Genomic DNA, 27,945 nt, shown 5'->3' with positions numbered 1-27,945 from the left:
GTACGTAGTGCTCGATGTCGGATCCGTATCAACATCACGCTAGCTTCACGCCCACTGTTGGTGTTGCCCGGTCACCGCGGGCGCGCGCACTAACCCGGCCCGGCCGCGTCGATCGCCAGAGCAATCATCACGTACGGCGACGAGGAGAGGAAGAAAAGGCAAAAGCCCCCATCAACCGACGTCGCGAGTGGGCGCCGACGGCGACAGGGGAGCCGCACGGCCGGCCGAACCGGCTGCGCGCACACATGATTGGCTTGGCCCTGCTCCCAGTCCACCCATGTCATCGCCGAGATCCATGCGCCGGCAGTGTCGTCCCTGTCTCGGGATCTAGAGCAGGATACGGATTACGGAGATCCGGGGGTGGGGGCGGGCTAGGAATGGGCGGCTGGGGTGACGGTGAGCTGCAGGGACGCGCGAACGGCGCGTTCCCATGCAGCGTGCATGCATGCACGCGCCGGCATGGGTGGGTGCGGGCCATGTCGTCGTGCACGCGACCGTCTACTCGGGGGCAGCGGGTACTGGCAGGCAGCCCGGCCATGCCTTGCTCCACCCACACTCGACATACGCCGGCCGGCCCTCTTCTCTCTCCCCAAACTCCCTTCCCTTTCCTTCACACGCACTACTTCTCCATCACAACCGATCTGCTCCTAGCTACTGCCACCAGTGGCGTTCCCGTGGGTTCCGACTTCCAAAGAGCTGGGAATCTTGCTTCGACTTAACGAATCACAGGGCACAAAAGTGAGGTGTTGCCTGGCAAGCTTGCTCAGTTCACCTGCCGCGCCCCACTCGATCAGCCAACAAACAGCACCACTGGTATGAAGTAGTATGAACGTAGTGCTACTAGCTAGAGTACTTGGTAGCTCGAGTGACCTCAAGGTCAAATAGACAAGGAGATCGAGAAAAAGAAAAACTATAGTGGCAGCGCCCGATCCTAGGCACCACTGAATTCCCGGGAGAAGAAGTTCAAAACAGCAGTACGTACCGTGTATACCGTGTACGTACGTCCATGGAGCCAGCCAGCTAGCGTGCGTGGGCTCAGTGCCTGCCTGCCTGCCCGCCCGCGACACCCAGACGTGCCCCTGCGTCGTCGTTGCCCTCTCAGACACGACATCTGCGGTTTGTTCCACGCAACTCGCTCAGAGTGTAAAACCAGCAGCAACAGGAGCAGTTTCCCTCTCGAAACCAGACAGGGCCGCCATTTTTTTCAACGTCCGAATTGATCTAGCGGGAGCACGCCTCCCCAGGCCTGCCTGCCGGCCAGCCGGCCGGCTGCAGACGGTGGAAAACCGTACAGGAAAAGTACTGTCCATGCATGCAGTGTGCCAGTACGAGAAGCATGCAGCATGCAGGCAGGCTGCGAGTAAGGCCTCCTTTGGTTTATAGGATTTTTATAGAAATTTTGTAGGATAGGATATTTGTAGGAAATAATCCTTTGGAGGCCTTTGGTTCACAGGAATGCCATCCTATTTCTGTACAGGATTTCTTCCTTTCCTTCACGTTTTGCAGGAACAAAAAAAAGAGGTCCAACCTAATGGAAAACTTCCTGGCGCGAACGACGCGCGCGGCGGCAACTGTTCCCTCCCTTTTTTTCGCTCGGCCGCTTCACTCACCTGCGCACAAATAGAGAGAGGGAGGGGAAAAGAAGCAAAATCGACATGTCCAGCCGCCCCTCCTCTCCTCACACAGAGCGGCGCAGCTCCAACCTTGAAGATCGACCGGCAGGGAGGACGGCGGCAGACGGCCGCGCGACGCGACCACATCCAGGCGGCGGGCAGGAACCACCGGCAAGCTGGAGCATCTACCGTCGACCAGCTAGCCACCAAGCCCCAGCGGCATCCATCTGCCGCAAGTCTCTTCAGGTACGATTCTATCTTTCCCTCTCTATTGATTTTCAGATCTGGTGCTAATTAATGGAGAAATAGCCCTGTCCATCTTGCCGGTGTGAGATGCCCCTAGAAATCCCCCGTATCATGAGTCTCTAGTCCAGCCCAATCCCAAGATTTTTTAGGAAAGGGCCCAACAAAAATTAGACGCACAGTCCTAATCTAATTGCTCAGTTTGCTAGCTTTTAGAGTCCTAATCTAATAGCACAGATGTATAGCTGGTGCCGTCCATCACGGGAGCAGTTCTTGTGTTCCCTACTTGTACTCTTGTAACTCTGACCAGGCAATACAATTGATTGTGGCTTGACTCATCTCTCAGCTCTCACTAGTCCCATTATATGTCTTATTAAAACGTAATTTCTTTTATTACATAACAGTACATATTTTACTATCTCACTAGTCCCACTAATAATACGATTCAGTTTCTTCAGATGGATGATCAAGGCAGGATGATAGACTTTGGTATTCAAGGCCATGAGTTCAGTCAAAGGACTACAATACCTTGTCCAAATATTGGTCACCATCAGGACAATGGTACAATTTCTCTTATTCTTATTCAATTTAATATGGTAAAATTTAATCATGGAAACACAATTGCATAATGTTCAATATATTCAAGGACTTGATGACCTGGAGTTTACTCAAGGAGCTACAGGACACCAAACAAATATTGGTCAGGACAATGGTATTGATTCTCTTATTCTTGGTTAAGTTAATTTGGTGAAATTAATACGGAAGCACAATAGCATAATATTTTGTGTATTTCAGGACTTGATGACTTGGAGTTCAGTCAAAGGATCATAGGACGCCGTCCTAATTTTGGTACGCTGCAGCGTTGTGATGACCTCGACTTTGACCAAAGGAGTGCAAGGCAGCATGAGGATAGTGGTACAAAATCTCTTAATCTCAGTCTTGTTAATGTGGTGAATTACTGAAATTTAATCATGGAAGCACAATTGCATATTATGTAATATAGCTCTTTGCTTTGCAGTTTCAAAGTCCAAAAAGAGTCTTCCTAGAGCCAAGTGGAGTCACCAAATGAAGCTATATCTTATTCAACAGCTGAAAGATTTTAATGTCCCAGGTTATAGAACTCAGAATGCATGGAGTAAAGAGGCATGGAATAAGATTGTGGATAACATAAACAAAAAGTTTGGCTTGTCACTAGATGTTAAAAAAGTGAAACAAAAGGAACAGGATCTGAAGAAAGACTTCCGCACTGTGAAAGAGTTGGCAGCTGAGAGTGGCTTTGGTTGGGACCGTATCGGAATGAAAGTTGTTGCCCCAGATGCCGTTTGGGAATCATTTGCGGAGCGTCGTAACACGGATGCACTCATATGGAGAGACAAACACTTTCCATATTATGATGATTTATTTGCATTGTATGAAGGTAAGCTATAACATTGTATGGAGAGACAAACACTTTCTGTGTTGTAAGCATGTTCTCACTAGTTTTTAATTATCTCCAGGACGGTATGCTGAAGGAAGGAATAGGCGTGGCATGGACTATTATGCAGATAGGGATAAAGAACCATCACAAACCAAATTTGCAGAATCACAAGGGACCAATGATTATGATGGATCACCCTCACCTAATATAAATGTTGCTGATTTTCCCATTGAAGAAGAAGGTGAGAAAGACACTTCTGATTTTCCCCAGCAGCAATGCCCATCAAGGCGCTCCACACAAATGAATTCTCAGTTTGTGAAAACACCGGAAATGTGTGGAGCAAGACCCACAAAGAGGCAGAAAAATAGTGATTTTCAAGAGAAGTACTTGAAGCTCAAGAAAGAAGAAATTGAACGGTTTGCAGCTATTGAGGAGAAGAAGCTTGAGGATCCCTATAGCATCAGTAGGTGTGTCACAACACTTGAACGTCTACCTGGTCTACAAATGGCTGATATGGTGATGGCTGCTGATATCTTCAAAAGCAAGGAGAATAGAGAGCTTTTCCTATCGTTTTCTACGGATGAACCAAGGTTAGCCTGGCTCAAAAGGCAGATTGGGCATATCTAAACATATTACTTGCAGGCTGCTAGGTAGTATTTTGGCATAGCACTTAAGATGCGTGGAGTCTTTTGTTGGACGCAAACAAAGTGTGTGGCTATCTAGGTTGTATTTTGGTAGAATTACTTGAAGTAGAAAGCTGAACTAGGGAGTAGAAGTACGTGGCTGGGTAATATTTTGGTAGAACTACTTGCTGCAGAAAATGAAAGAGCAAGCATGTAGTAGTTGCAGAAAACGAACATGGCATCTAGTACTTTGCTTTAATGAATATTACAATTTCGACATGCCATAATCTTGGTTTGCAGTACATTTTTTTGCCATACATTTGTTTGCGGTACACGTTACAATGCATATATCAAGCTCTTCTTGCAATATAGTCCTCCCACAGTTTATCTGCTATATAATCCCGTAGGTGGTTTCCTGCTTCTCTTGTGTTATTGAATGCTCCAACATCACTAGTGTAGTTTTCATCTCCCGTGGGCACGTCCACAATTAGATGTGGGTCAATATCTGGAGTGTCATTGTTGAGCCATGAGACATCTCCATCATGAAGCCGAATGAAATTATGTAGGACACAACATGCCATTGATATGTCAACTTGTTTGCCGGGGGAATAGTGTGTAGCAACTTTCAGAACTGGAAATCTCTTTTTCACTATGCCAATAATTCTCTCTATATGATTCCGTAATTGTGCATGGCGAAGGTTGAATAGTTCTCTACGATTCCGCGGCCTTTGACGTACTTGTGCTTGTTCTTGCAAATGGTATCTAGTTCCACGGTATGGGGCAAGAAACTGTGGTGTGTTTGCGTAGCCCGCATCTACAAGATAATATTTACCATGAGGTACCTGAAATCCATGGTTAAGTGCATCTTGGAGAACCCTTGCATCCGAGGCTGATCCTTCCCAGCCAGGATGCACATGCACAAACCTCAAATCAAAGTCACATGCAACCATAACATTTTGTGTGATTGTTTGCTTTCTGTTTTGATATGGCTCTTGTTCATGTGGTGAGATAGTCACTGGAATATGTGTACCATCAATAGCACCAATGCAATCCTGTATTCATATTATATCATGAGATATTATTTTGAATAAAACTTCAAACAACCATATTACATTTACCAATACAAAGTCAGAAATATATGAAAATGTATGCTTACATTGAAGTAGGGATGGAAATGTGATCTCCTCAAGACTGGATGTGGTCGAAGAGAAGGTGGGCGTATATAGATGCTTGCAAGCTTTGTAATTGCCTCTAGTACATCTCCAAAGTGTCGACTGATGGTTTGCCCACTGTGCTGGAACCTATCCTGCAAGGTTTCATTACTAGCATTTTTTGCAACTGCATATAAAAATATGGCAACCTTTTCTTCCAAGGAGACTATTGTAGAATCTTCAAGTATTTCATTCTCACGCAGCTTCTCAACTAGAGCATGAAAGATGTAAGCCTCCATTCTGAAATGCCTTCTGCATAAGCTTTCATGCCCATTTAAGATTTCCTGGACATAAGCAGCTCCTGTAAGACTAGATGTATGCATTGGTTTTTTCTCCCTTCCTTCTTCCATGGTAGGGAAGACAAATAACATGAATTCATCCTCCATCTGTGACCTCCTGTAATAGCTTGGATCCATTGAAATGTGTGTAAATCAGCAAGAAATGCTGAAAATATTTGTATGTTCTATCAGTGAGATGTGGATCAGCAAAGAAAATATGGAGCTAAATCATATTGTCAATGCATATGTACTAACCTGTTGTTTATGTTATCCTGGTTGTTGTTGACGACCATGCTAGAAGCTGCTGGAGGGGTTCCTTCTTTGGTTAGCTAACCATAAACTGAAGATGAGATTTGTGTGTATTCTGAAGATGAGATGTGTGTGTTTTGATCTCCACAACAAGATGATATATAGGGAGAGAAAGCTAGTACAGCCATGTAACGGCTAGTTGCTTGAGAGCAACTAACGGCTAGTTGCTTTAAATTAAAATATTATTTCTTTATGTTTCCTATGTGTGTTCCTATCCTGTGAACCAAAGGGCATTTAATTTCCTATTCCTATGATCTGAGCAGCCATAGGATTGGAAATGCATACACCTCATTTCCTATACTTTTCCTATTCCTATAAAATTCCCATCTTTTGAACCAAAGGAGGCCTAAAACTTGTTGGCCCCGGCTGCATGGAGCTTCGCTCATCATTCTACGCTGCATGCAGGTTCTTGGATCGTGCCTGGCTCGATTCCATCGTCTCTGTGGTAGGGCAGCAGGAATCGACCGGGCACATGCGGCGGAGCATATTGCTAGACAGGGCCGGGGAGGGAGGTGCGTTGTATATTCCATCGGGGGTAGCTCGAGAGTCGTACCTGCTGCCCTAATCCCAATCACGAAGCTGCTGACTTGCTTGCATGCATGTGTACTATCTCGTCGATGGGCTCTAATCCCAATCACACCGTTGCTCGCTTGCTTGCGATGGAGGGGATGCCAATCATGCTGATGATTGATCGCAAGTGGTGCTCCCTGCCCCTTGGTGTGCTTCCCAATCTCTTCTCGCCCCTCAAAGTTCACACATGCACTTTAATAATGGATCAAATGACTAATTGGTCAGTTTGGTTATATATATGCTCGCAAAATGCAATTTTCAACTTGTAGCAGACAAAATTAAGTAGTGGAAAGGAGCACCGCTTCTTAGCTAGAAGAGCCAATGCAAGTAGGTAGTACTAGAACCGGATATTTTCAAAATGGAGCTTGGGTTCCAATCACAAACAAAATCGGAGTGAGTTAGAATTGAGACCCATATTGTCTCTACTACACTTACTGTTGGCCATGTCTTTACTTGGTCAACATCCCGATGACACTGGTTGACTGAATCAACGTCCTATCTACCTAAAATTTGTGGTACCCTTTTGTCGCATAGGACGGCAGAAGCTTGGCTCCATTTCATTGATCCGGCTTTCATTCAATGACTCAGATCTTCATCGATTTATAACCATCATTCTGCATCATTCACCTGGAATATCGAAAGGTGTCATTTTAAAGTATCACATGTCCGTCAAGGTTAAACTCCTCCTCCTCGTACACTCCCTTGTACCTAGTAGGATTGAAACCACACCTAATGTGTACTCAATTTTAGTTCTAAAAAGTATAAAACATTCTGACTCCAAAGTCTATCGACGGAGCTCTAACTTGCTACAACTCCTGTCTGACTATCGTTGACTAGCACCACATCATCTGTAAAGTGCATACACCATATATCCTTTGTGACCTTCTTCATCACCAAGGTATATAAGACTCAGAACTGACCCTTGGTATAGTCCTATTTGATAAGTCATCGGTGTCATCATCGTTTCTTCGAACAGTTGTCAGAACATTACTCTACATGCCCTTAATGAGAGTAATGTACCTTGTTAGCATTTTGTGTTAAGGCCCGTCATATGACATTGTGTGGCATCTTATCGTAAGCCTTCTTCGAGTAAATGGACATCATATGCTTGTCCATCTTTTGCTCCCTATATCTCTTGGTAATTTGTCGTGTTAAGAAAATAACTTTCATGGTCGGCCTTCCAGGCATGAAATCACGCTTCTCATTTTTGACGCGCGTTGCAAGAGGGCGTCCATACTTGTTCCCAAAAAGGTGTAACTCGGTCCATAGACAATCTTATTACAAGGCGTTCAATCAATATATGCAGGGCTAGTAACAAAAGTGTTAGAAGGGATAGAGGGATTGATGGAATAGTTGTTGTATTGCTTGAGCCTCGTGGGCATATATAGGGTCGCGCTATTCGTCACCCTGTGTGAGGAATAGTTATTCTTCACCCTTCTCTATTTTACCATCAATGCACCGTAATTTTATGTTCCGTAAGTTTTATCTTATTTCCAACGTAAAAAGAGACCATAAGAAAATATATAATCGTCGTAAAAAATATTTTATATTATGTAAAATTACAAACGTAGAAATATAGTGTAAAATATACATAAACTGCAAATTTTCTTATCTTATGACCTATATTTTTATTTTCTTATGCCAAATTTTACGTAGTGGATCAATAGGAATGTAACTATTTGAATTCCAAACGTAATTTAATTATGAAATCATCGTAAGGTTACCTCGGGTGAAGAATAACTTATTCTGCACCCTGGGTGATAAATAGTAACACTATATACATACATACATACATATATATATATATATATATATATATATATATATATATATATATATATATATATATATATATATATATATATATGACTACAATGACCAACTTGAAGTACAAGACAATGCATGATTAAATCTTAGTCTATCATATACTTCCTAATAATCATATACTCTTTGAAGGAAGCAGTCAAAGGGGAGATCGATATATGCCATGGGTAATAGGGCAAATTTGACAATTTTGACCTTGGGACGAAATCAATTCACGGAATGAACTGCCCGTGAAACTATTTCACAGCACTGACCCTTTTGTGTAGCGCCCACCACGCAGGCGCCACACTGCAACGCCCAGCTCTGGGGCGTTGCACACATGTCCATCGTGGCAGCCCTTGGGCCCGCACCCAGTAGTGCAGCGCCTCCGAGCTAGGCGCCACATATGTAATGTGCAGCGCCCGGCCCGTAGGCGCTGCACTGTGACTTAGATGCCAGCCGCCCCCTCCCCCTCCCCCCACCCCACCCATTCGTTCCAGGAGTTACAAAACAGGCGCGCCGGCGGCTTCCTCCTCTCCCCCTCTCAATCCCCTCTCCCAAATCCTTCAAATCCGACAATTTGGTCCGTGCATTTCTTCACCAATCCATCCTAGAAGGTACTCTCCTCTGATCCACTTCTTTCTATCCATAGAAAATATGATATTTTGAAGATTTGAGGAATCCTTGTTTGATTAGATTAGATTTGAATCTTGCATGTATTAGAACTTTGCATGTATTACAACCCTTGTTTGTTTGATTTGTGGAACCCTAGTTTAGTTTATGGAAGAGTTATTTGTATGAAGTAGGCATAGTTTATGGAAAAGTTATTTGTATGAAGTAGGCCTAGTTATTTGTGAAATCCTACTTTATTAGTTTTGTTTGATTTGATATGGTTGGATACATAGATTGGTACGGTTGCATCTAGTAGGCGTACTTTAGTTTATTTGTATTCAAAAGATAATCGTGTTGACAAGAAAGCTCTCTTTCAAAATTGTTGGGATGGTTTGGCTTCTCGATGATCACTGGGACAAACGACACCGGTCGTACGCTATGGCGGTGGAGCAGCGGGTAATAATGAAAGTGGCATGTTTTATGAATTTCGTATTTATTTCAAACACAAATGCCCCATATGTAATGTTATGAATTGTTTGTTTGTAGGAGCTTGCACCTTTGAAGCTTCGTTCTCACGGGGTCACCCTTGGGTTGATGCGCTATGATGAACGATACACACCGTATGTAAGGGAGACAGGACTTCTCCCTTTCATTCATATGGTCAGACGGTCGACGCCACCCAACAATGCTCCAGCACTCACCGCGCTTATTGATCATTGGCGGCCGAAGACACATAGTTTCCATCTACGGACCGGGGAGATGACCGTGACGCTCCAGGATATTGCTATGATCACCGGTCTTCCTATCGATGGGAATCCTCTATGTATGAGCACCGATTCCGATGGGTGGCGCGCGCAGATGCATGCCCTTATCGGTATGGTTCCTCCGGAGCCTCCGGAACCAGCAGCAGAAGACAAGAAGAAGGAAAGAGTCGCAGCCGGTGCTACTTTCACGTGGATTACTGAGCACTTTGGTACTTGCCCACCGGAAGCTGATGAGGACACGGTCAAGACATATGCTCGTGTCTACATGTGGTATGTGATATCCAGGACTATGTTTGCTGATGGCACAGGCAACAATGCTCCATGGATGTGGCTGAAGGCGTTGACCGTCTTCGATAGCAATTGGAGTTGGGGTTCCGCGACACTGGCTTACTTGTATAGAGAGGTATGAAGTTGTTTCCTTTTCACTTCATTGCTACATTATGAATGCGATCTTGCTCTTAATTGAACCATGTTCTCTTTTATGTGCAGTTGGACGAAGCCTGTTGTAGGTCATCTGGAGGTATTAGTGGTTGTTTGCTCGCACTTTCCATATGGAGCTGGGAGCATTTGCCGGTTGGACGTCCGAAGAAGGTGAAGTACGATGATTGGGACGACAAAGGCGACCTACTACGGCTACCCACTTGGGCTTACAAGTGGGATGTGTTAAATGAGACAACAGATGATCCCTCGGTCATGTACAAGTTGTACTAGAGCGAGCTTGACGCGATCACGCCTGAGCAGGTGAATTGACATTGCATAAGTGATTATGATGCTTCTATTGCAAGTCGATATCAATTTTGCATTCTATCCCATTTTGCAGGTGATATAGGAGCCGTATGGAACATGAGATAGTTTTGGTAACCCTTTAGAGTTCAGGCTGTAGCTTGCAAACAAAGTGTTTGCTCTCTGCTTAGCTCAGCCCAAGAATGCAACGCCTCAGTGCTAGGTGTCACACTGTACAGTGCAGCGCCTAGCGCTGAGACGTTGCACCCTTGGGCTGAGCTAAGCAGAGAGCAAACAAAGTGTTTGCAAGCTACAGCCGCTGCAGCACCTAGCACGGAGGCGCCACACTGTACAGTGCAACACCTAGCTAGGGGGCATTGCACTGTACAGTGTGACGCCTCCACTTTAGGCGCTGCAGCGGCTGTAGCTTGCAAACAAAGTGTTTGCTCTCTGCTTAGCTCAGCCTAAGGGTGCAACGCCTCAGTGCGGGGCGTCATACTGTATAGTGCAGCGCCTAGCCCTGAAGTGTTGCACGCCTGGGCTGAGCTAAGCAGAGAGCAAGTACTTTGTTTGCAAGCTACAGCCGCTGCAGCGCCTAGTTTGGAGGCGCCACACTATACAGTGCAACGCCCGAGAGCTAGGCGTTCCACTGTACAGTGTGGCGCCTCGAAGCTAGGCGCTGCAGCGGCTGTAGGTTGCAAACACTTTGTTTGCTCTCTGTTTAGCTCAACCCAAGGGTGCAACGCCTCAGCGCTAGGCGCTGCATTATACAGTGTGATGCCTAGCACTGAGGCGTTGCACTCCTAGGCTGAGCTAAGCAGAGAGCAAACAAAGTGTTTGCAACCTACAGCCGCTGCAACGCCTAGCTTCGAGGCGCCACACTGTACAGTGCAACGCCCCGGAGCTAGGCGTTGCACTTGTACTTAGCAAATTTTTTGGCACATGCACACATATTCCGATGAGGAGAGATAGTAGTTCACGACAGATAGCAAGCAAAGAACTGTGAAGACAACATATGCACAAAGTACTTCACGACACATACTAGTTCATAATACATAGTACCTCACGACGCATAGTAGATCACAACCAAATCGAGGAGGACAGGTAGTAGTTCATGACACATAGTAGTTCACAACCAAATCAAGGAGAAGAGATAGTAGTTCATGACACATAGTAGTTCACAACCAAATCGAAGAGCATAGTTTAGAGGATAACACGATTATCGTCCACAAGCAAGTTGAAGATGACATAGCTCTATTGCGTAGAGCAAGGCCCCTTTCCCTTCTTCTTCTTACTCTCTTCTTCCTCTTCCTCCTCCCTTTTCCTTATGAGGTGGGCCTCCTTAACCACCCTCTCCATGAATATCTTATCCTTCCTCTCTTTTTTTTCAGCTGCAATTGCCCAAAGCTTCATGGTTCCTTCTTCAAAATCCTTTTGACGCTTCTTCTGTGCCTCCTCACATTTCCTCACCAATGCTTGCTCCCTAGAGCGCATCGCATTTGACGCTCTCTCTTTTGCCTTCCTCTTCTCCTCAAGCTCCTCTTCCTTCTTCTTCTTCTTCTTCTTCTTTAGCTTGGCTGCATCCTCCTCTCTAAGCTTCTTCGCAGCCTTCTCCCACCATCCCACCATCTCATCTTCGCCATCCTCCTTCATTGTTGGTTTGTTGGGTTGGGAAGCCGCCATACCTACAATGAGTGAAACATAATGGTTAGTAAAGACAATAAAAACAAATGGAAGCACATGTAAAAGAAGAACATATGAAAAACAAGAACATTTGAAACATTATAGTTAGTGAGCAACATACGAAAATGGTCCATCGAGGTATCCAAACATTCCTCTATAACGACCTTGCCCTTGTCCATCACCACGGCCAAGTCCATCACCAAGGCCAAGACCATCACCACGGCCAAGACCATCACCACGGCCAAGACCATCACCACGGCCAACACCACCACCACGGTCTAGACTACCACCACCACGGCCTCTTGTAAGTCCTAATTGCTGACCTCTTTGTTGCCTAGATCCTCTTTGACTAACACTTGGTTGGCTTGGCACTTGTTGGCTACCACTTGGTTGGCTTGGCACTTGTTGGCTACCACTAGGTTGGCTCCCACTTGGTTGGCTTGGCACTTGTTGGCTACCACTAGGTTGGCTCCCACTTGGTTGCCTTGGCACTTGTTGGCTACCACTAGGTTGGCTCCCACTTGGTTGCCTTGGCGCTTGTTGGCTACCACGTTGTTGCCTTCGCACTTGTTGGCTACCTCTTGGTTGGCTTGGCACTTGTTGGCTACCACTTGGTTGGCTCCCTTGTGTAGCTCCTTGTTGGCTAGTGCTTGCATCATTTTTCTTGGACTTTTTCCTTGGTTTCGTACATTTTCTTTTGTTGTGGCCATGACCTTTGCATTCCCCACAACGGGAGCTCTCACGAGGCTCTTGGAATTGATCGTTTCCCGCTTCGCGGCGGCCACCATGGCCCCATCCATCCATGTCACCTCTAAGACGCTTTGTTTTACGTCTACCCCGTTTAACAACCTTCAACTCCGGATCTGGCCATAGTTGAACTCCATGGTACTCCGGCCATTGTGATTGGTCAAAGTATGGGTGAAAGCGGGGAGCCCATGTTTTCTTGACCGTCATGATTGAGAACTCCAACTCCCTCATGGTGCGTGGGTGATTGATGTCCACATTTCTAAGGCGACCGGCGGTATACAAATGTGAGCATGGGAGATGAAGCAACAATGGCCTCCCGCAAGAGCAATCACATTGTGTTAAAGACACCTTGAAAGCCCGACCTCCATGTTGCCGGCCATCGTTTGTGGTTCCTCCTGGCTCTTTCAATTCATACTTCCACTCTTCGTTGTCATATAATATAGCTTCTTCTGAGTCCGCCTTTCGTGATTGAAATTCTAACCATTCATCAACCTTGGGTGAGAACTTGTACTTGTACTTGCGCGGGTTCTCACCCACTATCTGTGCATCAGTTTCCATCGAGTACTTTAGAAAGTACGCATTCATCTTGTCAAATGTGTATTGAACTATTGCCGTCACGGGTAATCCACGTGCACCTTTGAGCACCCTATTGAAGCATTCGGCCATATTGCTTGTCATTTGACCGTATCTCCGGTCATCTTCATCAAAAGCACGTGCCCACTTGTTCCGGTGTTGAATGTGCCTATTCATAAAGTCTTGATCCCCGTGATCAAGTTTTTTGTGTGCGAGCAATTTGTTCAACAAAGTGGCGAACCGCTTCTCGGAGAAAGCAAGACAACAATCTTGAAGATCATCGGCCAACTCCTTAAGGCCACATGCCCTATAGAAGTTCGAACAAAAGTGCCTCATGCACTATCGATGGTGCAACGGAGCATGCCCAGGAATGTCAATCTCCACCGCGTTAAGAATTCCTGCATGCCGATCCGATATGACACAAATTTCCCTTTGAGCGGGTAACACCTTCGTCCTCAAAAGACGCAAAAACCACTCCCAGTTGTCATTGTTCTCCGCCTCAACCAAAGCAAATGCCAATGGCAACACCCGGTTATTGGCATCACTTGCTATCGCAACCAACAAGGTGCCCTTGTATTGTCCGGTCAAGAACGTGCCATCAATGGTGATGACCGGCCTACAGTGTTCGAAAGCCCTCACGCATTGCTCGAATGCCCAAAATGCAGGGCCAAATACTCGGACTTTCTTTCCTTCATAAACCGTTGTTTGGTGCCCATGAGGCTCGACAACACGAACCATGCCCGGGTTTGTGGCGGCCATGTCTAACAACAACTTAGGGATTCGGTTGTATGCTTCCTCCCAAGTACCATACAACATCTTAAATGCGGCTTGCTTCGCCTTCCATGCCTTGCCGTACTTCACCTTGTAATGAAAGATGGCTTTCACAAGGTCAATGACATGTTGGACGCTCATTGTTGGAAGTGTGGATATTGAGTTGGAGAGCCTGTAAGCGATGAACTCGGACGTGAGTTGTCTGTGGTCTTGGGACACAATCTTGCCATCCACCCTTTTGCCTCGGCGCATGTGAGTTGGCACACAACTCACTACGTGCCAAGCGGGACCTCCTTTCCATGGTCTTGCACGCACAATCCACGGACATATTTCATCTTCACATGCACATGCAACCGTGTAGCGCACATTGACGTCCGAGTGCACCACCTTGTGTGGACGATAATGCGTAACCGAGTAGTTGTCGAGCCACATCTTCAATTCCAAAAAGGTTTCGAATTTAGACCCTTTAGCAATCCAGTTCTTGTCGTCTCCCAAATCACGGTGAGAGCTTGGCCTAACCCCAAGAGATATAGATTTGCCACCATCCACAACGGCTTCATCCGCGAGACTAACATCCTTGAACAATGGTGTCTTGTGATCCTGACCGAATACCTTCTCGAAAGCTTCGGCCTCCTTCACCGTGAACCCCTCCTCATCAACTTGTTCATCGGGACCTTCGTCATCCGAATCCGATGCATATGCACGGGAAAAAGGGATGGAATGGTCCATTGTCTCTTGCAAATGATATTTATCAAGATCACCCACATTGTTGTCGTGGAGATCAACTTCATTGTCATCGTCCGCATACTCATCATTGTCCTCTTGCAAAGCTTCATCTTGGTTGTTTGTAAACGGGCTCAGTGTTGGCCTCACTTCTTGGGTCAAAATAGGTTCAACAATTTCATCTCGCTTCAAGGGTGGGGGGCTACTAGCAACCAAAGGGGAGGGTTTCCGGTTCAAGTCCAAATGCAAATTTGAATCAACCTTCTTCGTTGCAAATAACTCAAGAGCCTTGTCAAGTGAATCGGCCACCGTTTCCTTGTATGCAACCCAACGTTGCTCCGAGTTGATACACATTGTCTTCTAACGGATGTGCATTCCAAAACCTACATTATGCCTTCCCTCCAACTCAACGATATCACTAGGGTCCATCCAATTCAAATCTTTCCTCACTTATTGCAAGAGCTCCGCATAGCTAGGACTACTATCAAACACCATATCAAGCTCATCCGGATCCGGTTCAATATTGCCTTTCAAGAAGGCGTCTTTGTCCCCATGATGAACAAACACACATGTTCTTTCCATCCCTATAAGCATTCAAACAACACAACGTAACATTGCTTCCATGAGTACTAATTTAAGGATTAACACGGAATACAAACCCTAATATATATATCAAACAACAACCCTAACCCTAACCCTAACCCTAACCCTAACCATAACCTTAACAATAACTCTACCCCTAACCATAACCCTAGCACCAACATAAGAACACCCATAAGAATAACCCTAACATACTAACAAAGCCTAATCATAGGAAATTGGCAAACAAAGATCTCACATCTCCATGCAAATCTCTAGATCCAAACAAAACTAGGGTTTCCCCAAATAGCATTACTTGGATCAAAACAAGGGGATCGGAGAAGATTACCTTGAGGGAGGGTATGACTTCGAAATTCACGGACAAATTCTTCAAATTTGCAAGATTTGGGAGAGGATTTGAGAGGGGGGGAGAGTGGGAGAGGGGGCAAAGCTTGGGTTGGGGTGTGTGGGGTGGGGGAGTGGGGGAGGGGGGCCAAGCCGCTGGATAAGTCACAGTGCAGCGCCTACGGGCCGGGCGCTGCACATTACATGTGTGGCGCCTAGCTCGGAGGCGCTGCACTACTGGGTGCGGGCCCAAGGGCTGCCACGATGGACAGGCGTGCAACGCCCCAGAGCTGGTGGTTGCACCGTAGGGTGTGGCGCCTGCGTGGCGGGCGCTACACAAAAGGGTCAGTGCTGTGAAATAGTTTCATGGGCAGTTGATTCCGTGAATTGATTTCGTCCCAAGGTCAAAATTGTCAAAATTGCCGGATAATAGCCTAGTGAGTCAGATGAGCTCGTCGACCAGGGGAGCTCAGGGTCCCTATCTACGTACAAACAGACAGTTCGAGCGAAAGTCGATGTGTCGGGATCGGTGAACATTTAGGCGTCTAGGGGCGCAGCGCATATGGCCCGATGGAAATGGAATGGAGAGCTGTGTACATACCCTGATACCCGCATATGCACGGGCAGGCAGGAGGAGAGTTCGTGGGAGGGCCGGACGGTGGGGTGCACCGGCCCGGGGCACATGGGCATGGGTTCAGCGCGCCGGCGACACACCCGCACCCACCCCACATGCATGCATGCGCCATCTCCTCCCCGTTATACCCGGCCGGCCGTCCGTCCGTCCGCGGGCACCAACGTACTACCGTGCATATATGCGTACGTACCAATGCCCATCGTCTACCTCGTCTATTTTATACCCCTAGTACCTTATCTGAATCGTGTACAAAGCTCGTTCACAAGGGCCTGCTCTCTGCTGGTATCATCGATCCGTCCAGCATGCACTTCTCTCCTCTACTTATTTGCTCCACCACTCTATCTATTGCTACTGGACCGTTGGTGCTGCATGTATGACATCACGCCACGCCGAGGCCTAACTAACTAAGCTGTTGTTGATACACTGATCGACAGTGAATCAAATCCAGCGGTAATTGAACTTGTGTCTTGCGCATTTTGCCCTGCTTCTCCCTGTGCACGCCGCCAGGAGTATTTCTAGGCTGGAAGACGCTTGTTTGCATCACCCGGCGCATTGCATCCACGTACGTCTACCCAGCCTTGATGTGCACCATCTGCTTAGATTCTCCGCCGAGTTTCCTAAACGTAACTAGATCCAGGCCAGGTGCATGCCCATTCGGGTAACTAATTACCTAGCTGGCTCTGTTCCGTTGTGCAGCGATGATAATGTAAGCATATACTATAACTTATAATTAACTAATTCAGCTGCCACCACCAGTGAAACTCGATTGGTGGCCGGGGAATGATTGGTGGCCAAGAAATCATGCGCTGTCATGCTGCGGCTAAGCCCAAAACAAAAACTAATCTAATCTAATCTCATCGGCCGGGATTAGTATATGGTATACAGAAAAGGTGTGGTCGCGTGGCGCCGGGAATCCGTTCACAGTGCTCGCTCGCTCGTATCGCATCGCATGGCATCCGCCACATGCACGCGGGGCCGTGGGGCCGACACCTGAGTTGACCTGCCCCCACCCCTCCCGGCACGCGGGCCCCGCCGCCCCGGGGATCCCAAAAGCCGCTCCACGCTCGCCCGAAGGCACGCATCGCCCAGCTTTTTTCTTTCCGGCTTTTTTTTAACTCGGCCCGTTTTTCACCGCCGCCTCCGGTCATGAATGAAAATCAGCACGAACCAACTCCGAGAAATTTCCGTGTCCAGTTCGTTGCCTGTGACGTGGGGTCCGGCCGGAACAGGAGAAGGCGATGTATCCTGCCGCGACGTGGGCCCCGGGGATCGGGAACGAGGAGGGCCGGGGCCACAACACGCATCGCGGCCCACCGGGCCCACGGGGCGGGCCCACCCGCGGTGAAAATTAGCTGGGGCTCCGGGGAGAAGAAGGGTGACGCCATGAGGCGCGTCACGACCAACCGGCACGCAGCGGCAAAACCGGCGGTGGCCAGCTCATCCCGGCGCCACGTTTCGGCTCCCGGCCTGCACGGCCTTGGCCTGGCCCCGTATGGCTTCGCTCCGCTTCCGCTTCCCTGCACCGGCACCGGCACCGGCGCCGCGGACGGGCTGGCCCTGGATCGTCTGCGTCCCGCCAACCCTGCACGCGTACCAGGTACCCGGTACCCTTCTGTTTTTTTTTTACGGTACCCTTCTGCTTCATTTCGTTGCTCATCACGGGCCACAAAGGCTACACAAACAGCATATATATGTATTCTAAAAATAAGCATAGCAGTATATGTGAGTGAGTGTTACACAATTGGTGCATTGCGGTTTGGATGATGAGTTTATTTGTGACCACATTTTTTAAGTAAACTTTCAATCTATTCATTTTTGATCATGACAGTACAATCAACACCGGAAATAATAAAAAATACATCCAGATCCGTAGGCCAACTAGCGACGACTAAAAGCACTCAACCGAACCGAAGACACGCCATCATCAGCGCCCCCCTCACAGGAGTCGGGTAACATTTGTTATAGTAGACAGTCAGGAAGTCATTGTGCTGAGGCCCCATAGAACCAGCGCACCAGAATAGTAACAACCGCCGATAAAGAGTAGCGTAGATCGGAAGGACACAACCCGAAGAAACACAAACGTAGACGAAAATTGACCATATCCGAGCACACCCATCAAAGATAGATCCACCGAAGACACACCTTCATGCACCAATCGACGATGCTAGACGCACCACTGGAACGGGGCTAGGCGGTGAGAATCTTATGCCATCTTCAAGGAACAGCGGTCGCCTCACCTTCCTGAGCGGAGCACAAACCCTAACAAAACTCAAAGAAAAAAAATCAAAAAACGGAGCACTCCCGCCAGCAAGGATCATGATTCAGCATGCCCCATGGCCCTAAGGGCATCAGAGACGAGGCGAACAGGTGGCGGCGCCGACGGGAGACGGAGGAACCCTAAGATTTCTGGAGAAGAGCTAGGAGGGGGCGGTGGCCGCGTGAGGTAAGGTACACACCACACAAGTCGAGATATGGTGACCACGTTTGTTCAGCCGCTTTGGTTAGCCAAAATATAGTTTAGAAGGTCACCGTACATCATAGCAGACTTTTCACGACTAATTATTACAAATACTTACTTTTAATCCATGGGTGAGAAGATGAAAGCTGATCAAGACTCGCCCGCTAACACACATTACTAAAACAAAGCATTGCTTCATCGTTGCCGCTCACACAAAGTAAACGTGGTACCGCACATATTTCACACATGTCTGGGTTGCGGCCATGTTATGCCTAAAATGGCCCGTTTGTGTTATCTACCGTAGAATTAGTTGTGAAAAGTAGTGGGCGTGTTACCGCCTCGAGGGGCATGCTAAAAAAAGCCATGTATCCAACCATTACATCATTGCTCCATGATTTAAAAAAATAGAATAATTTTAGGATTCTCGAACTAATCCCTTTGTTGATGACATTGATGGTAAAGCTCAAGGATTTGAAAGTTGAGTGAATTGTGCACAATCTCTTTTCTTCTTGGCCCTTGTTTTGGTTACTTGTCCTTTGTCTAAACATGGTGGTTGTCTTTGTGGGAATAAATTCATGTGTTCCACTTGATTCATCATCTATCTATCAGATAGTAACACACGCTTATAACTTCTTTATTTCCTTTCAGCACAACTTTTTTTTACAAAAATAATCTACGAACCATATTGCAGCCGACAGAAAACTTTATAAAAGATATAAACGGACAGGGTAAGTATCAAGGAGCAATATCTCCATCTACCAGGTAGTGACGCAAAATTGTAAAACGGACAGGGTAAATATCAAGGAGCAATGTCTCTATCTACCAGGTAGTGACACAAAATTGTAATTTTCCTCATTTTGTGACAAAATTACTTCTTGCCATCACTTTAGCATCACTCCCATTGATGCTCTAGATAAATAAAGTACACAAGTTCAAGCACACAACCAACAAAAATTAGATGAAAGGGTTTCACCCGATTTTCATAAGCAGTACCTTAAAAAAAACAAGTTCAAGCAAAGCAAGAAATAGTAGTACCTTAAGAAACCAAGTAAGAATCAGTATATGTGATAACTGCAACAACTCGTATTAATTTGAGCCTTCAAATCATGAGACATGAACTCATGCAATTTTGCAATTGATCCTGGATCCAAAAATAATCCTTAAATGCATGGACTAAAACTCATAGGCCACAAAGAGCTAAACACTGTGGCAATGGATAGCTGGACACCAGCACCCTGCAGCTCATCTCCCTTGGGGAATTTAGCTGGTGACTAATTATATTTCGACCCACTAATAAATTATACTACTAGCAAGTAGCAAACCACTTATTTGTTGGCCTACAACATTCACCACCCTGTTGACATTTCATAGCACTGGATCCAAGTTGGTAGACCTCCACACCGTGCTAACTGGCAACACGGCAACACCTATGCTTGCATCAGTCGTTGAGCAGACAATCCAAGCCGGGGAAACATGGAAACAAAAATTATTGGCTCCAACCTCCAAGTAGGCTCACTCATGCTCTAACTAACTGTTGTTCTAGTAACCCCACAGCTTTCTCTCTCTACCACCCTACCAGCAGAGCATTCACCACTTCATCTCTCCTCCCTCTTTCTCTTCCCTCTATATATACGCACCCCCACCCAGTTCTTGCTTCCTCTCTCTCTTCCACCACCTCCATCTCCTAATCACAAGCCATCTTGCATACACGGAGAGAGAAAGAGAAGCCAAGAGATCAGCAGCTGCTCGAGTAGCTCGCGTGGAGGTGTCCAAGGTGGGAGACCCAAGCACGGGCTAGCTAGCCGACCAGCTGCTCCGCCGGAGCCGATGGCTGGCGCCGACGTCGACGTCGGGACGGAGCTCAGGCTCGGGCTGCCCGGGGGCGGCGCCGAGGCGGCCAAGGCCGGGAAGAGGGGCTATGAGGACACCATTGACTTGAAGCTCACGCTGCCCACCGGCGGCATGCAGGAAGACTCTGCCGGCAAGCCGGAGCCAGCCGCCGACAAGGCCAAGAGGCCCGCTGAGGCCGCGGCCGCCGACCCCGAGAAGCCACCTGCTCCCAAGTATGCCTGCATATGCTTCTTTATCACACATAATCATTTTCAACTTATTATGGTAGGTTGTTGGTTTTGTTAATTTGATTTTTCTAGCTTCTACGAACGGAACCTGATTATCTCCTTTCCTTTTCTTTCCATTCTGGTTGTTTAGCAAAAGATCCATACTAAGTGCAGACATAATTAGACATATGTAGAGTTTGAACATGTGTAAGTTTTCTCTAGTATAGATTCTATGCATGGAACCTGATTAATTATCTCCTTTCCTTCTTCTTTTCATTCTGGTTGTTTAGCTAAAGATCCACAAATATAGACATAGTTAGACATATGTAGAGCTCGAGCATGTGCAGGCCTTTAATCTTTTTCCCCATTATAAACTAGTTTTCTCGAGTTTGGATTCGTTATATACTTACAGGATGTTGAATAAAACATGACATGCAAATGGGCAAACGCTTTAAGTAGGGCAAAATATCCACAAAGGAGATCCCATGGCAGAAAGCGCGCAAGGCGACACCATCCGCTGTGTGTTGTTTGTCGCCTCCAAAGCGCCGACGCGAATTATTAACGCCTTTCCGAACCATAAACATATGCGCACTTGATGCCTGCTTTGTGCGGCAGCCGGTACATGTCAGAGAGGGCAAGAAAATGATGTTGCATACACTTTCCATTTCTTGGCAGATTCCACTGCAAAAAGGAAGCGTTATTAGCAGTTTCATTCTCCGTTCTGGAAACGAAGACATGTTTAATCTGTAGAAGATAGATGATTGAGGCTGTGGATAATCATGCTGGCCATGATTCATGTGGCGTTTGGCTAAAGTTGGTGCCGTTTTCATTATACACCATAATGATAGTGGTACTACTTACTACCATAAAGTTGCCACAGGCGTACATAGATTAGTTAAACGGAGCTGGCTGCCGGAAGGAATATAGTAACGTGCGTGATCGAGATGGATGGAACCTCCAGCTACAATTGCAATGGAGAATCTTATTTGTTTTTACAGCACCAGTGGGTTGGACTTGGAACTAGATTATGTTACGAACTGATTTGCAAGTGGTAAATGTAAAATTTGTGGCTAATTTCGCTTGTTATGCGTCGACCAGGGCACAGGCCGTGGGTTGGCCACCAGTCCGGTCGTACCGCAGGAACGCCATGACCGTCCAGTCGGTGAAGATCAAGAAGGAGGAGGAGACCGAGAAGCAGCAGCCTGCTGCTGCCGCTGCTGCTGGTGCCAACGGCTCCAACTTTGTCAAGGTGAGCATGGACGGCGCGCCCTACCTGCGCAAGGTGGATCTCAAGATGTACAACACCTACAAGGACCTCTCCATTGCTCTGCAGAAGATGTTCAGCACCTTCACCGCAACTGGTAAGATCCGTCACCGTCGGCATCAGAACCTGCAAGAGCATATTATCAACTCATGTTAATGATTTTGCCTCGACTGGTATGGAGGGAGCTTAGTTTGAATCAACGAGTGCCACAATCATTAACTATTTTTTTCCAGGGAATGAGGGGAAGATGGTTGAGGCAGTGAACGGTTCAGATGTTGTTACTACTTACGAAGACAAGGATGGAGACTGGATGCTTGTTGGAGACGTCCCATGGGAGTATGCTACTTCACTCCTGCGCCCCCTTATCTACTCCCGTATTTACGACCCCGTGCTTAGAATGCAATTAAGCGAGGTCCACGCTCCAGTTTCTTTCGTCGGCTGATGATAAATTACCCTGCAGGATGTTTGTTGCTTCATGCAAACGCTTGAGGATCATGAAGGGGTCCGAAGCCATCGGTCTTGGTCAGTTTCTTCAGCCAAAATTCTCTTAGAAATTCAAGAGTTAATCTTAATTCTAACCCCCATGGGACTTTTTTGTTTCAGCACCAAGGGCCAAGGACAAGTACAAGAACAAGAGCTAAAGATGGGGCAGTAAGAGGAAGACTATGATGCCACAAGGATGGTGTTCTTGCAGTGTGCTATGGTTTCTTAGATATATAATGTTTTCAATTATTAGCTGGATTAAAAGAAGGGAGAGTTGCCATGTTTAATTTGTTGGTGGACCAGAAGCAATAATCTATCTGTGTGTAGCTGGATTGGTGTTATGTGATGTTCCCTACCATGTGTCCCAGAATCTACTTGGTGATTTTATTCTACTGTTGTCAATTAAGTATGTGTGATTGTTAAGTAAAGGGCATCAATGAGACTATTATTATTATGGTATCTTGTAAGTTAACCTGTTTGTTAATTATAAGCACACTATTTTTGTAATCTGTGCGTGGTCAAGTGGAGGGGAACAAGCCATGTGCTTGGTGATGGGAAATCCATTACTATAACTTAGCCTATCTGTCATTGAGTTATTGAGAAGGTTGGGTCTTGAGGAATGATGGGTACGATCATAGCAAGAAGCTTCCTTGCTCTGCCAGGGTTGTGGTGATAACAGGGCTAAGTACATTGCATAAGCTAATCAAACATAGTCTATTCATCATGCATTTATGGCAGGGAAATGTTTATATAGGATGCATGTATCATGGTTGGTCTGCAAGATGTCACATACAATTGGAATCACACAGCTGTGCAATCACATCCTCAAAAGGAATATGCAGATGTTGTGTGAAGACGATCAGAGGCATCTACATGTCACTGTTTGCGTAATAGAAATGAACTGCTGAAAGGATGTATTATGCGGATGCCTATAAAATACTCCCTCCAATCCATAATAAGTGTCGCAGTTTTGAACCAAGGTTGAACTAACCTTAGTTCAAAACTGTGACGCTTATTTTGGATCGGAGGGAGTAGCATCTAGACATTAATTCCTTAAAATATGGTCACTATCCTACCGCATAACTAAAACAAGAATGGTAGAGTGATTTACTGCATATCAAATGTAACCAGAGGCATCTCAACGCTCATGGGGGGTAAAGATTAATAACATCAGTCTATACAAAAATTAAAAGGTAACTGGCTTACATCAAACTGGAGCTGGAGCAAATGTACAAATCAAGGAGATCTCATTCCTCCAGGCAGTAGAGCTCTGGCAATATTTTCAAGATAACATACGGCCAGAAATAACATGTAACTAATTCCACATGGACTCGTTCATCCTGTACAGCCAGTTACTGCAAGCGTTCAATAAAACTTGCAAGTAAACACCACCCGTGAATATGACATTCCATCTATCACAAAGCCGTATCTTCAGGATCTGAGATGGGCCCAACTGAGATAGCGGAACCATGGGCAGGTCCATGCGTCGCTAACCCTGAACAGCCAACTCCTGCAAGTGTTCAATAAAAACTTGCAGACAAACATCGTCGGTGAATATGACTTCAGATCCTTCAGAAAGCTGTGATTTCTGTGTCACAGATGGATTCAATCGGGCTAGTAAAAACCTGGCCTGGCTCCCATGCTGATCACATTTTATGAGTTTTGGCACTGGAAAACGGTCTGCCAATAGTGCCTCTGCATCAACTTCTGGTGCTTCAAGCAGCTTCCGTAAGTTCTCATGATTTGGGTCTTTATGATAGCCAAGTTTCCTCCACTGAGCAATCTTCGAGCCATAATGAATCACTATATAGAAGTACGAATCAAATAGCAAAATGACATCAGGAGAGATGGAGCTGACATCTAGCAGCACAGGGATAGGTGGTCCATCAAATGAGTACTGGAATAAAGTTGGCTGGATCATGATCAGGGATCCCACAACTCCCTCCCTATTCAACATCAACCGGAAGAAAGCAGTTTCATCAGGAGAGCTGTTGCCAACATCAATGAACTGTGACCTTCGCAGGTAGTACATGAACTGCGGATACAGGGAGAAATTAGTGGACAAGCGAAATGTAGATGGATCTTCAGGGACATAGTTTCCGAACTTAGCAGTGAAGCGAATAAGCATCTTGTCAAGCCATCGTATTACATCTCTAACATGGTATGTCTCTGCTCTGTGAACAGCAAGCCTGGCCATAACTGCTGCAGCAGCTTCCTGATCAAACCCTGCAGCAATTTCTGGAGATCGAGGTCCAGCCCATCTTCTCGCAACAGTCGTTACCCTTAGGCGATTGCTACCATCACCATGTCGGTATCTTGTCATGAACTGAATAAAGAAGACAGTTGGGGGATCGGTATCACGGCTACAATCAGCTCGGAAGAAGAAAGCAATACAGGTTTTGCTGTTCAATGTACTCATTCTCCAATAATTTGTCCCACCCTCACCAATTTCTTTATGACTAACCGAGCTGTTTTGTCTGTGAAGGGAGATGCAAGGACCAAGGGCACCACAAATCTTGACCTCCTTTGATGTCACTACCTCAATCGTTGCATTAAAGTTCATGTTAAGGTAATCAGTACCCTCACGCTTGAAGGTTTGCCTTAAACAGCTTTTGAACTGTTCAGACTCAAATGACTCTGTAAGCACCATTAAGCCCCCAGACACTTCAACTGGATACCTAAGCTCTGCAGCTCCAATCTGATCAAGAGAGCAAGCCAAAAGATCAAGAACTAATGCACTGTCTGTCAATCTCTTGGCAACCTTCTTATAGAAATCCTGGGCTTTTTCAACAAGAGGCACATTGCCATTGAAAATGTCATGATGCGAACGAATTGCCTTCCCGAGATCGGTTTCCACCACAAGTCCTGGACCCACTGTCGTGGGACCAGATGTAAAAACCATGATTCGGCCACCAGTGTAAGGTGAGCAGCAACTTTCCAGAAGAGCAACAGCTGTGGAAATAGCAGCGCCAGTAGCCCTTAATGGGCGATGCCCCCGTGGGCAAGCAGACATAGAACTCAGGTCCTCTATTGCAGATGTAATGCTAAATTCACATTCAGAAACAGGCAACAAAAATCTCTGCGCTTCAGTGGGTTTCAGTGTAGCCAACTTGTTGTATCGTGAATGTCGAACACCTAGAAGTTGCTGTATCTGAAACATACAAGAAAGCCTCTTAGATACACAGAAACCACGATAAATTATACAAAGTAAATCAGTTATCGTAAGAGATCAGTTAATGACGTTAGCAGTGAGTCTGACTGACCCAATTGAGTAACAGATGTGAAACAAACAATCATTCGCCATCCAGGAAATAATTTCCAGTAAGTCACTGCTTAAGTGCTTAGATACTGAAAGTCCCATCTTGCTGTTCAGGTTTAAATTTTTTTATTCTCATTTACAAAAAGGGGCCAGACTCACCTTAGTTTAATGGACATGAGCATATGCGTGTTACTAGCCTAGAGGCCCAAATGCAGAAACTCTTGAGTCAAACATCTGACAAGAACAATCTTAGAAGACAAAAAAAAACTGCATTCGTATATAACAAGGCTGCAGAGTAAAACTTTAAGGTCATACCCTATGTTTAACCAACTTTTTGTGATTTCATGGCTACTACTCACAGCAGATTATATATAAAAGTTCAGCAACCGCAAACTGAGAGCCTTAATTTACAATGTACAATGTTCATTCAACTTGGAATTCAGAAACCAAAGCTATGGCCCGTTCCGCGGGGGGGGGGGGGGGGGGGGGGGGGGGGGGGCTTGTGGCCCCATAAGCCTGGCTTGAAACTGTTCTAATCTGTCTTGTGATTTTGTTCAATATGCTCACTTGAGCTTGTTTATAAGCGGTTTATGAAACAGGACATTCGGGGAAGCTAGGTCTTTTAGCCAAGGTAAGATCCCCATTGATGTGGAAGGTTTAAGTCAATATGCGCAATGCTTGGAATCAGAAACTGTTCTTTTCTCACCATATACTACAGGCAAAAACAGTGGACTAAATGTGATTCCTACTGACTATACAGCTTGCACAGTGCACTGATATGTTTCACCAATAATAAGCATATAATGTAAGTAAGCAACACCCCAGGATAGTAGGATCACATCTCAAATTAGAATTCACCGACCTTGTCCGACTCGAGCTCACGCTCCCCATTGAACACGACCACCCTGGCGCAGCCCTCGAAGCCGAGATCGTGCACCCACACCGACGCCGAGAACGTGACGAGCGCCACCCTGACCCTCTCAGGCAGCCCCTGCACGACCCTGAGCAGCTCCGCCTTGAGCGCGGCGAGCTCGTCCCCCGCGGTGGCCGCGTCCACGACGAACACGATTGCGGGCGGGGCGCCACCCCCCACCTCGGCAGGGTCCGGGGGAAGCGTGTACTCGACGCTGGAGTGGGTGGGGAATAGCTCGGCGGGGATCGAATCGGGGGAGATGTGGCGCGGGTAGGGGTTGGCATTGGAGCCGCAGAAGGAGCAGGACCAGCGCGCGGAGGCGTGGTGGACGCGGGAGAAGGGGTTGAGGGCCGCGGCGCAGGCCGGGGAGGCGCAGCGGAGGGGCGGGTAGGGGAGGATCGGGAGCAGGTCGGGCGCCGTCGGGTGGAGCGGCGTGCAGAGCACCGCGGTGGGGACGACCAGCGCCTCCGCGGCGGAGGGCGTCGGCGGCCACGAGTGCCACGGCCAGCGGAGGCCCTCCACGGCCTCCAGCTCCGCGAAGTCCATCGGAATCGGGCGGCGGGCGGTGGCGTGGCGACTAGGGTTTTGCTATGTTCTCCAGCCCTCTGCCATTAGCTCTGCTTTCATTTCTTTTTCCCCAACCTGCTTGGCTGTTTCGTCCCCCCTGCTTCTTTTCTCTGTGGTCCGTCGGGACCGTTGGATTGAAATCCGACGGTCAGCCCTCTCTGTCCGGTGGGTTCCCTTTTTCTTTTTCTTTTTATTTTTTTTTGAACATTGGGTTCCCTTTTTCTAAGAGCTTTGAAATAAACGCTGCAAATCATATGTACATAAATACTTGATCTCTACTGTAACTCAATTCACTTAATATGCAATTACTGACTCATAATGTCACCATGCATGTTTCATTAATTTTAGTTTGCTCATCGTGCAAGTATGCCATGCATCATGCCATGATGTATGAGAAAAAGACCCGTCTTAGGTTGTGTGGCCCCTTTTATCGAAAGAATGCATGATAACAAAAATGGATGTTTAGCGATGAATATCATGAGTCACACATTATTTCGGATGATTAGCGATATATATCATGATGTCGTATTTTATATGTTCGACGCCATGGTGGGAACAATGTATCTACCAATGCAATGATACTAACACAACCGATGTCGCTAGAGCCTCCAATAATGGAGACAACCAAACTGGGCACGATGGCAAATTGACGATGTTGCGGGTCATTAGGTTCCGCCCACTCCTTCATCTTGATGTCCATGAAACCATGCATGATGTATTGCC

The 27,945-nt window shown here is 46.6% G+C and overlaps 4 protein-coding genes across 10 annotated transcripts; 2 read left to right on the top strand and 2 right to left on the bottom strand.

The window, feature by feature from the left end:
• Positions 1-1,455: 1,455 nt before the first annotated feature.
• On the top strand, positions 1,456-4,160 carry LOC123104980 (uncharacterized protein At2g29880). Of its 5 annotated transcripts, none has more exons than XM_044526937.1 (6): positions 1,456-1,859; positions 2,315-2,417; positions 2,503-2,568; positions 2,652-2,771; positions 2,860-3,273; positions 3,353-4,160. In XM_044526937.1, exons 1-6 carry the CDS (start codon positions 1,656-1,658, stop codon positions 3,898-3,900), a joined length of 1,455 nt encoding a protein of 484 aa, XP_044382872.1. In that variant the 5' UTR covers positions 1,456-1,655; the 3' UTR covers positions 3,901-4,160. The 5 variants fall into 5 exon arrangements, with proteins under 5 accessions (XP_044382872.1, XP_044382873.1, XP_044382871.1 ...); XM_044526938.1 differs by having other exon boundaries at positions 2,306-2,417; positions 2,503-2,556; XM_044526936.1 differs by having other exon boundaries at positions 2,306-2,417.
• Positions 4,054-6,032, bottom strand: LOC123104982 (putative nuclease HARBI1). 2 transcript variants are annotated; one of them, XM_044526942.1, is made up of 3 exons: positions 5,641-6,032; positions 5,053-5,551; positions 4,054-4,948 (listed from the first exon to the last, which is right to left on the bottom strand). In XM_044526942.1, exons 2-3 carry the CDS (start codon positions 5,521-5,523, stop codon positions 4,247-4,249), a joined length of 1,173 nt encoding a protein of 390 aa, XP_044382877.1. In that variant the 5' UTR covers positions 5,524-5,551; positions 5,641-6,032; the 3' UTR covers positions 4,054-4,246. The 2 variants fall into 2 exon arrangements, with proteins under 2 accessions (XP_044382877.1, XP_044382876.1); XM_044526941.1 differs by having other exon boundaries at positions 5,053-5,503.
• A 14,301-nt stretch (positions 6,033-20,333) lies between these two features.
• Positions 20,334-22,990, top strand: LOC543008 (auxin-responsive protein IAA13). The gene is made up of 5 exons (XM_044526935.1): positions 20,334-20,742; positions 21,835-22,097; positions 22,234-22,336; positions 22,461-22,522; positions 22,604-22,990. Exons 1-5 carry the CDS (start codon positions 20,507-20,509, stop codon positions 22,639-22,641), a joined length of 702 nt encoding a protein of 233 aa, XP_044382870.1. The 5' UTR covers positions 20,334-20,506; the 3' UTR covers positions 22,642-22,990.
• On the bottom strand, positions 21,624-27,304 carry LOC123104979 (protein transport protein sec23-1). 2 transcript variants are annotated; one of them, XR_006450617.1, is made up of 3 exons: positions 26,605-27,304; positions 23,690-25,634; positions 21,624-22,126 (listed from the first exon to the last, which is right to left on the bottom strand). XR_006450617.1 is itself a non-coding variant. In XM_044526934.1 (2 exons), the coding sequence occupies exons 1-2, from the start codon at positions 27,199-27,201 to the stop codon at positions 23,973-23,975; spliced, it is 2,259 nt and encodes a 752-aa protein (XP_044382869.1). In that variant the 5' UTR covers positions 27,202-27,304; the 3' UTR covers positions 23,599-23,972. The 2 variants fall into 2 exon arrangements, 1 of the variants encoding a protein (XP_044382869.1); XM_044526934.1 differs by lacking the exon at positions 21,624-22,126 and having other exon boundaries at positions 23,599-25,634.
• Positions 27,305-27,945: the final 641 nt, after the last annotated feature.

Source organism: Triticum aestivum, chromosome 5A (assembly GCF_018294505.1).
Source record: "Triticum aestivum cultivar Chinese Spring chromosome 5A, IWGSC CS RefSeq v2.1, whole genome shotgun sequence".
Classification (NCBI taxonomy): domain Eukaryota; kingdom Viridiplantae; phylum Streptophyta; class Magnoliopsida; order Poales; family Poaceae; genus Triticum; species Triticum aestivum.
Note: the sequence above shows the minus strand (reverse complement) of the source record. Positions and strands in the feature narration are given on the sequence as shown.